The 10204-nt window shown below is 36.4% G+C and overlaps 1 protein-coding gene across 2 annotated transcripts; it reads right to left on the reverse strand.

The window, feature by feature from the left end:
* Positions 1-107: 107 nt before the first annotated feature.
* Positions 108-9649, reverse strand: LOC129887731 (DExH-box ATP-dependent RNA helicase DExH1). 2 transcript variants are annotated; one of them, XM_055962939.1, is made up of 16 exons: positions 9335-9649; positions 8411-8556; positions 7045-7144; positions 6679-6894; positions 6486-6581; positions 5425-5700; positions 4775-4978; positions 4527-4682; positions 3139-3231; positions 2755-2969; positions 2196-2355; positions 1823-2096; positions 1559-1751; positions 1253-1439; positions 650-1018; positions 108-550 (listed from the first exon to the last, which is right to left on the reverse strand). In XM_055962939.1, the coding sequence occupies exons 1-16, from the start codon at positions 9608-9610 to the stop codon at positions 419-421; spliced, it is 3093 nt and encodes a 1030-aa protein (XP_055818914.1). In that variant the 5' UTR covers positions 9611-9649; the 3' UTR covers positions 108-418. The 2 variants fall into 2 exon arrangements, with proteins under 2 accessions (XP_055818914.1, XP_055818915.1); XM_055962940.1 differs by lacking the exon at positions 9335-9649 and having other exon boundaries at positions 7045-7148; positions 8411-8501.
* Positions 9650-10204: the final 555 nt, after the last annotated feature.

Below are 10204 nucleotides of genomic sequence, written 5' to 3' on the forward strand. Positions count from 1 at the left end.
TACAATGTAAAGTCGGTTATGTAAGAGAACATATTGCGGGTAAATCCAGGATGTCACAAAATTATCTACCTCTTAGAGAGAAATCCAGGATTTTAACTCAATGGGTCTAGGTCTCGAGTTTCAACCACCGAACCCATCACCTTATTCGAGTTGTGGGTTCATAGTTCTATTTTCAGCAATTCCAGTACATTTTACACAGATAAATCCAGGTCTAGACTAAAAGTTATAGGTCGAAATGAACACACAATTATACTGCTAGATCTGCCTCTGCCTCTCTATGCTAACACCTATTACAACAAAGGGGCATCAAACCTTTTGTTATCAATACATGTTTCTGCACTCAGGAGCCATAATCATCTATATATGGTTTTGCTCACTCCGAGTTGCTATAAATGAACGCGAAAACGCTCACTATAAGTTAGTACCGTATGTCTTGACTATGAAGTAACTCAACCACAGCAGCAACTACACCCTTTCCCTCGACTGAAACGTCAAAGCGGGGTTCTTTGATTTTCCTTTTTAAGATTTTATCCAGTTCCCCTCGCAGTTTCTGGAAAATTTGGATCCATGAGCAACATAAGTTTTAATTTTGAAATGATAAAAATGTATGCCACAGAGATGAAATTGTTGCAGAAATCGAATGACAAACCTTTATTAAATCCAACACACTTTTTGATGCGGAAAAGTGAAGATAGCCTCCAAGCATTTCAATGCCGTCTCCACTTTTGCTTGGAGTGAGATTACCCCCAAACATAAGAAGAGAATAATCAGATATGTTCGTTGAATCTCTGATATAAATGCTTGAGCTCTTGACTTTCTCACTGTAAACTAAGTAGGGAAGAGGGAAAAGATGAACATTAGCGTTAGCAGATGCTGGGTGGATATCAACTTTTCCAACTTCCTTCGTGTAAAATACTGTACGCTTTCCTCTTCTTTTACACTGTACGACATTTGGGTAGAGGCCCGCACAAAGGATGGCGCATACCATCTCTAAATCATTGCTATATTCATTGTATGCCTGCAACATCAGATCACTCTCTTAATCTTGATCATAGATAGGTGTTAGTACAGCTAGCTGGACTCAAATCAGAAGCTAAATATTATTTGCTTCTTCTACACCATGATATACACACTTCACCAAATAGTAAAAATTTACGACAAGACATGGTCAAACAAGACTTGGACAGCATTAGAGTGCAGAGAGTTATATGCTGCATCAGTTGTTCAAGGAAAAGAAATTTGGAGAATTTACCTTGGCTTCTCGTGATTTATCCACAAAACCAATATCTGACAGTAGGTCAACAAACTGATTTCTCATGTCTTCCAGCATCTGCAAGGTTACAGGAGATAAGAAATTTTCCCAACAGAAGGTTCTTTCTTTTCCATAACGTTTAGCATCTTTCCATCCTTCAAATGCTTTAAGAAGTGCAATGTGATCACTGCATCAAAGAGAAGATTGTTTTCACATGAATAAGGAAATATTTTATTCAACAAAGTGATGTCCCTGATGGAAGCCAGAGAAAGAGGCGTATAAACCATTAATATTTTTTGGTTTAACCTGCAAGAATCACCAGCAAAGGATCTTTTAGCAGCATCTGCTTCCTCTTTCCTGTTTATTGGAAGGACAAATGGATCACGGTGTGCCAGAGCAGCAGCAATAGTCAGTGCAGGGTTCAGACATTGGAAGATGGACCCCATCAGAAGCATTTTTCCAATATTTGGATCCAGCGGTAGAGTGCAAAGATGACGGCCTGTAAAGAAACGTTATAAGTAAACGTTCCAATGTGGAATATATAGAGAAAAACATATGCACTATACAAACCAAGTGGAGTAAGTTCTTCTGTATCATCCAGAGCTCCAATAGTTTTGAGAAGTTCAATGGCATTGTGGACAGAGAGAGCATCTGGAGGTTGAAGTGCCTTGGCCAAAAAGGATTCAATGGCACCAAACTGCAAACTCTTAATATGGAGACAAAGCTCTTGTAATGGTGTTCGAAGAATCTCAGGTAGTTGATATTGTGCCATAGCATCATGTATTAGTTTCGGATACAACCTATAACAAACTCCAGGTTGTACCCGGCCCGCACGACCACGTCTCTGCAGATAATCAAAAATCTCCGATAAGCCAAATGAAGTTGGATGAATTTGACTCCAATTATATCAATCTCACATGATATATATTGCATTTTTAATTACCTGATGTGCTGAGGCCTTTGAAATCCATGATGGTAATAAACAAGCTAGCTTGTTAAGTGCATCATAGCTAGTCTCTTTCGCCTTCCCACAGTCTATGACATACACGACATCATCTATAGTTATACTGCTCTCAGCTATGTTGGTTGCAAGAACAATTTTCCTGCGTGATCAGATTAAAGATATTTAATTCAAAAAAAGAAAAACTGACTGACGAGCTGATAGTTTAAACTATCAGTCTTAGCAGCTCCTCAACTACAGCTGAACTGTGAATAACTTGATTCATATCATACTGCTATATTAGTCTATGCAATTGACAATGAAAATCCACAATTCGACAAGAAGAAATAACAGAAAAAGTAATGATCCACTTGAAGAGATTAATGATTGAGCAATGGTATTTTGATGAAGGGCTGTAAACATAATAATATATACGTACCAATTGCGATCCATATTTAGCTAAAAGTATGATTAAAGAATGTGAATTCTTGGAGATCCAGCTTATGCTAAACAAAGAATTTGAATTCTTGGAGATCCAGCTTATGCTAAACAAAGAACGTACCTCGTGTTAGCAGGTGGGCGATCAAATATTTCTCGTTGATTTACTGTTGGCATTGAACCGTGAAGAGGGAGGAATAAAAACTTCTTGGTGTCTCCAAGGAAGTTGTTAGCCTTAATTTTATCAAGTAGCTTAGAAATCTCATCCCAACCAGATAGGAATACAAGAATTGCACCTTCACCTTCACAGCGACAGATATATTCAATTGCTGCTTCCACCTATTCAAAGCGATGAAATAAAATCAATCAAAGTTAAGAAACAAGAGAACCCGTGCAACCAATGTAATAAACATGCCTTCAACCAAACCCCTCTTTCAGTAAGGAACTATAAATTGAAATGTTCAACAGGAATAAAATTCTCTTAGTTGGGAAAAGGTAAAGTACGTACAAGACCTAAATCAAGCTGTGAACCAGACCATGCTTCCAGAGATTGTCTTGTAGTCAAGCTGTAGCCTTTATAATGTGAACCAATGTCCACATCCTACAACCAGAAGTCTTCAATAAGAGTCTACTTGGTAAGAGAATTAAAATATGCATGTGCAAAGAGAAACTTTGTCATTTTTAGAAGTTCAGTTACAATAAAAAGCTCACTAACTGGTCATGCATTCCCCTTGAAATGAGTAAATAACTAAAGGATGAAGACCACAAATTGTGACAAAACACAGTATTCACAGTACATAATTAAATGAATGATTCGTAGTTAATTAGTTTGCTTTTATTATTGTCTAAAGAATGTCTCTTCCCCTTTTTGACAACTCTTTAATTCTAAATTTTTACATGACATGTTTAAGACCACAAGATTAAAGGGCAATTTGCTACATTCTACATATTTTAAATTTAAGACTATAAAATTCAAAAGTCTTATTTACTTTCTTAAACTTTGTGTCAAGCCAAAATCAGACAAATAAATTGAAGATGGAGAATTAGTCATTGTTCACCATCTCATCAAAGACAATAAGCATCTCTCCGGTTATTCTATTTTTCATCATCAGAACGTCAACCTTTTAAAAAGAAAGCAATAGCATGTGCTTTTATAAGTGAAATTACATAACAACTTTTGAGCTTTGCACTTTGGCCGACAAATTAGATGACCACATATAAAAAAAAATGATTGGTCAATCAGATGACCACATATAAAATGTATAGCAAGCAAATATACTTTCAACGGTGCTTTTTGAGGCTCCACTACCCCCCCCCCCACGGTTAGCCTGGGAGAAGATGGGGATAAAGAGTAGAGTAAAGATTGAATCCCGCCTTAGCTCTGCCGGGCACTGGACAGGGGGTTAGCTCTGTGTACATGTGTAGAGCCAAGTGTAGGTACTTCTAGGCCCCTTGTTGGGTACTGGATCACTCCAGTGCTTCGGTAACTATGGACCCTCTGCAATCCATTCCAGCACAGCAGTTACATTTGGGGGGGGGGGGGGGGCTGCTACTAATGAAGATATTTGATAAGCAGAAAAAACCATGGATACTTAAGCTCTTATGTTAGACTCCACAACTACTCCCTCTATCCCAATTTGTGGCACAACTGGAATTTCGAGAGTCAACCATTAGAAGTTTGAATCTCGAAATTCCAATTGTGCCACATAATTTGGGACCATAAGAATTAGAAAATATGAACTTCAACTTCAACTGAAAACGTAAAGAAACACAGTAACAATAACCTCATAGGAGGTTCGAGACAAACAGCCAAGTCTAATTCATCGAATAAGTCCATTTTCAAGAGAATATTTTTTTTTACTTAAACTTCATCAATAATATAGGAAAAGATCATGCCTCAAAATGATCAGTCAGAGGATCTCTTTTAGAATCTTGTTGCCTCATCCTTCTCCTTGAGTTTCCTTGGAAATTTTCTGCTTCAGATTTTATAAGGTAACGAGTCTTCTCCAACACGTCTTCAAGAAACAGCTCTGCCACTGGATATGTCAAACCCTGGAAAAATTAAGCCTAAGAAAATTAGAAGCAGAAAATAATGGTTGTACCTGTCTTAAAATGTGGAGATACACAAGATTAAAACAAAATACCGGTATATGAATTGTGGGTGCATCTCTGAAGTATTTGGAGAACAACTCAGCGTTAATAGTAGCACTCATCAGAATGAGACGCAAATCAGGTCGTCGAGGAAGGAGGTCACGTAAAATTATCAAGAGAAAGTCTTCATTCATGCCTCTTTCGTGGATTTCATCAACAAGCAGATGGCTAACATCAGTCAAATCAGGGTCCTGAACCTATATTCAAAATAAAGGGAGGGAAAAATCATTTTTCCTTCTAATAGATACAAAACCTCTAAATCAGTAGTATTAATCCAAGATTAAAAAAAATTAAAAAGAAAAAGAAAAAGAAAAAGAAAAAAAGAAAAAAAGAAAAGAAAAAAAATCCAAGATAATAATTACATAGATAATTATACAAATAATATCAATCCCTTCTTATGTAGAAAATATATTAAGTTTCCTTCATCCTCCATTCTTGAGCATATTCCGGCACACATGAAGCTGTGTCTAAAAACTTGACTCTCCAAATACACAGCAGCTTAGCGTCAAAGATGTGGACGAACAAAAAATAATAGGTATATCGAGCATTGCAAGTAGCAAACTGCCTGTCCTATTTCAAGGATGCAACAGTGAACAAGGAATTTACACAAATTTTGGCAAAAAAGAGGTTAAGAGACAAATACCAGCCGCCGCAGTAACACTCCTGTTGTGCAAAATAGCAACCGTGTTTGGGCAGAGCGCTTCGCTTCCAGCCGGATCTGGTATCCAACAGTATCACCAAGACTCTCTCCTCTTTCAGAGCATATTCGAGCGGCAACTGATATTGCAGATATACGGCGAGGCTGAGTGCATATAATGTTACAATCAACACCACGAAGGGATGATATCTCCTCTTCTAGAATGAATTGAGGGAGCTGCGTTGTCTTTCCACAACCAGTCTCTCCAGAAACTACCAATACCTGTATTGACCATATAGTGAGTATACTCTTCCTGAAAACACCCTAATAGGCTAATAATGTGATTCAAAAGCACCGAAGTGTCACAAAACCACCAGGAAATTGAATTAGATAAAAAAGGAAAATTTATTGCAAACATGCCAATTAACCTGCAAGCAGAGATATTTACCAATGAAATATTTTTCCATCACAGGTCAATTTTTCCATAAAACTACTTTCACAGTGTTCCTGAGAAAAAAGGATGAAAATAAACAAAGAATGCTAGAAAAGGCATTCCAGAAAGTTGACAGAACTGCTTCTAGATGTAGCTCTTCCTTACCTTTTTTTTTTTGAGATAAGATGCAAGTTTAATAAAAGTGGAAGCACTAAGAAAGTGCTGCAGTACGTACAAAAAGCAAATAGCAAGAAAAATCCCATTCTAATCTTTTACGGATTAAGATGCTTAGTATCGATTCTACTTCATTTACAAGTTCCTCTTAACACCAACAAGCAAGCAAAAGTATGCACTTGAAATTGATTTGCTGAATTGGACTAGCTTTGTCTTCAAAACATCAAGCAGTCATTTCCTTCCACACGGTCCACCAAATACATGTAGGCATTGCGATTCACCACACTTCCTTCATAACATTTTACATTAAGATGCTATTTGATTCTAAGTACATATTGCAAGAGTTAGAGTTCAGTAAAGTTGTATGTGCAATCAGCCGGATATTAGAAAATTTGGAAAGAAGAATTACCTGAAACATCATGCATTCTTGTTGCAATAGTAATTATTACAGATATCTCACCTGATTATTTGCAACAGCTTCCATAAATTCAGATTTTACTTTAAATGCTGGAAGTTTTCCTCTGAATGAGATCATTGCCTTGACTTTTTCACTTTCCTAGCAGAATGATTTAAAAACAGTTAAACTGCTGAAACTAGAAAATACCACCAAAAAATAAGATCGAGGACTGATAAACCGAGAGAAAAAGCTGTACCCTCGTCTTTTCCTGTTTCTGTTTAAGTTCCACATTAAGTCTTTTGGTGGCAGTATCATCCTCTATAGTCAAATTAGGTTTGGCTTTTTCTACAGCTTTGGATGATAATTTGGCAGAATTACCAGATGTTGAAGAGGAAGTTCCAACATATACTGTGTCTTGTGAACTGCTCAATAGATTTCCGACTCTTTCCTCAATCTCTGCAGACATCCTAATCTGCGATATAGTTACAGTTTAGCTATTCTTTCATTAGTGTGGTTACAGTTAAGTTAAACATTAACTAAAACCAGCAACACAAGAAAATCATCAGCAATGATAAGTGAAAGAACATCCTCACCAGCTAATAGCAAGATGGCAATACTATACCTCTTTCTGTGTAGATCCATGACGCTCGTCAAGATCAGCACGATAGCTTGGCAATGGGACTTTGCTTGCAACAAGTGCCTTTCCCTTGTTATAAGCATGGCTTTCTTCCAGCAAATACAAAAGGCATGGATAGGACAATTAGGTAAACACTTTGCTTTACTATGATCACAAACGAAAGAAAAAATATTTTTTAAATGAGAGAGTGGAGCAGATTTATCTACCAGGTTTTGGTTTCTTCTTCCATTATTTTAAACAAAGGAAAAAAGGAAATGTCATGTAGAACATGTAAGTTATTGCAATTACCATACATGGAGAAGTGTAAGTAGCATGTCTGCTTTTCATATTCTGAGTGTTGATTACTTACAAAAACCCTAGTAATTTAAGGTAGAGAAAAATGTAACAATTACATATTTTAAAATAACAAATATACCTCAATCTGAAGCTAGTTGAGACTGGTCATATGAATCTTAAATATCCAGTATTCAATAATTTAGACTCTCTAGCACTATAATACTTGCATACAAATCTCTGACATGATTAAGGACTCCTAATGAATACTGGACCAAAGTAAGCTACCAACATGCCTAAGCCTTAATCCAACTAATTAGATTGCCTAAAATATATCCCCTTTTTTACAATTATACGTGATTTTCACTAAGTTTGCATGGATTGTAAGAGATTGTAGGCTTTTTGAGACAACTTCCTTCCACGTGATTTGAAATGAATTAATAAATAAATTAAATGGTTTACATCTTAAATAAATTGTGCAACTACTAGATTCACTGTGCATTTGCAACCATTCGTTGTATGAAGATTAAGCTCTATATCTCATTTGCGGGTAAATGTAACACAATTTTTTTGCTTGAATTCCCCCCCACATTTTTCCTATTACTTGTTTTTGTGAATTAACCCAAAAATAGGAATAGAGGATGTATGCAGTGTTCACGATTCTCAGTTCGCAGAGCTTTAGGACATGCATGGAGAGAAAAGTAAATTTGTTTTGACACAGCAGATGCGTGTTTGAAGATTTCTTTTCCTTTTGTATATTTTGTCATCTTTATGCACTACAGAAGCAAGATCACTCAAATTTCAAGTACATTTTGTCTTCGTAATCTATGTCTAATTATAAATTTAAGTTCATAATGCTAGAAATGGAAGCACAACCTATGCTTAATACAGAACAAAGAACATCAACATACCCAATGTAGTCCCACAAGTGGGGTAGGGGGAGGGTAGTGTGTATGCAGACCTTACCCCTACCGTGGGAGGTAGAGAGGTTGTTTCCGATAGAATACAAAGCAAAGGACAACGAATCAAATTCCGATTATTGATAGCCACAATTCTTCTTCAAGATCAAACCACTTACAAGTAAAGTTCTAATTGATAAGCCATATCAGACAACTTCTGTTGGTCATCCCTACTAAAATTTCGCCTTATAACCATTTCCTGATCGCCACCTCTCTTAAACTGCTCCATCTTCCCCCACCACTCATTCTCATTCATCACCTCCATCTACAACCAAAAATCACAATGCTAACTTTAAATATGAACCAATTACTTGAAATACATTCACAAAAGCATAAACATAGACATCACGAGATTATAAACAACAACAACAACAACAACATATCTAATATAGTCTCACAAAGTGGGGTCTGGGGAGGGTAGAGTGTACGCAAATCTTACCACTACCTCAGGAGTAGAGAGGCTAAAAAGCAGTCCAAAGCAATCTAGAAAAAGAAAAAATGGAAGTACCAAAAAAGCAAATAGTAACAAAAACAACCTATAGTAACAAATCAGTACTACAACAAAATAATACTATAGTCAAAGCACAAGAAACAACAAATAGTAACAAAAATCGAAGGACAAAAAACTACAAGAGTAATACTACGACGACTAGTATGGACGGACAACAAGACAATGCACTATTACCTACTAACCTTCTACCCTAATCCGTATACTCCACAAACTCCTATCAAAGTTCATGTCCCCACTAAGCTGGAACATCAAATCAAAAACCATGAGGTTTTTTTTTTTATTAGTGATGAATTGGTTGTGATTGAACTTTGATTCTGTACCTTACACTTTCCTATGTCAAAACTCTAACTAAATTCTTCCCTCTAACCTGTTATAAATTAACAAAAGACTACACCTTTTCTTCTAATCCAAATCTCGATATCATTATACAAACACATGTATGCGCTTTTTCTGCAGCCGTACATCTATATTTACACATTTCTAACAAATGCTAGAGCAATGAACCAAAAAGCAGTAACGATTAAAACAGTACCTCAGCTGCCTGATGCCGAAGTCGTTCAGCACGCCATACGGGATCCCACCATCTCTGTTCACCACCACGTCCTCCTCCTCCTCCACGACCACCGCCACCACGTCCTCCTCCGCCACCGCGTCCTCCGCCGCCGCGGCTACCGCCTCGGTAATTCGGACGATAAGACATAGCGGAACGGGAGAAAGAGTAACTCCTATGGGCTGATGAACGAAGAGAGTTACGGAAGTGAAAATGGAGAAGGGCGGAGTGTGGATGGTTTAGAAGGCGCACTGACATTAGTGCGGGAGCGCGTGTGATAACTGCGAGTGGAAATTAAATTGCTTTCAATTTTATAACGTACATAATTATTATTTATTAATGCACTTTAAACGGAAAAAACAACGTATCCTTTAATTTGATTTCATCATGTCTTATATGTCAAGTTGCGTGAGATTTGATACTTAAAATGCAAATGGTTATTTATTCAATTTTTATGATATCAGCAGAAATTATATTAAATGATATATTTATATATTGTGTCTTTTTAGCTTGTGAAGAAATTATACTAAAATTATATGTATAATACATAAATATATCATTTAACTCAATTTTAATGACACTTATATCCTCCAACTTTGAGGTATTCAAATACGTATTTAAAATTATATAAGTTGAACAAGTAGACACATGCGTTTTATGTGACATAATATACAAAGGACGTGAATTTACACGTATTATACGTGTATACTTGTTCAACTCTATATAAGAGAAAGGGGTTGTTTGGTTGAGAATAAGTTATCGCAAAATTAATTATTTTGAGATTAACTATTCTAGGATAAGTTATCACATAAATCAAGTAAATGAGATAACTTATCCCATTACTATGATATA

This window comes from Solanum dulcamara, chromosome 4 (assembly GCF_947179165.1).
Source record: "Solanum dulcamara chromosome 4, daSolDulc1.2, whole genome shotgun sequence".
In the NCBI taxonomy this organism is placed as follows: Eukaryota; Viridiplantae; Streptophyta; class Magnoliopsida; order Solanales; family Solanaceae; genus Solanum; species Solanum dulcamara.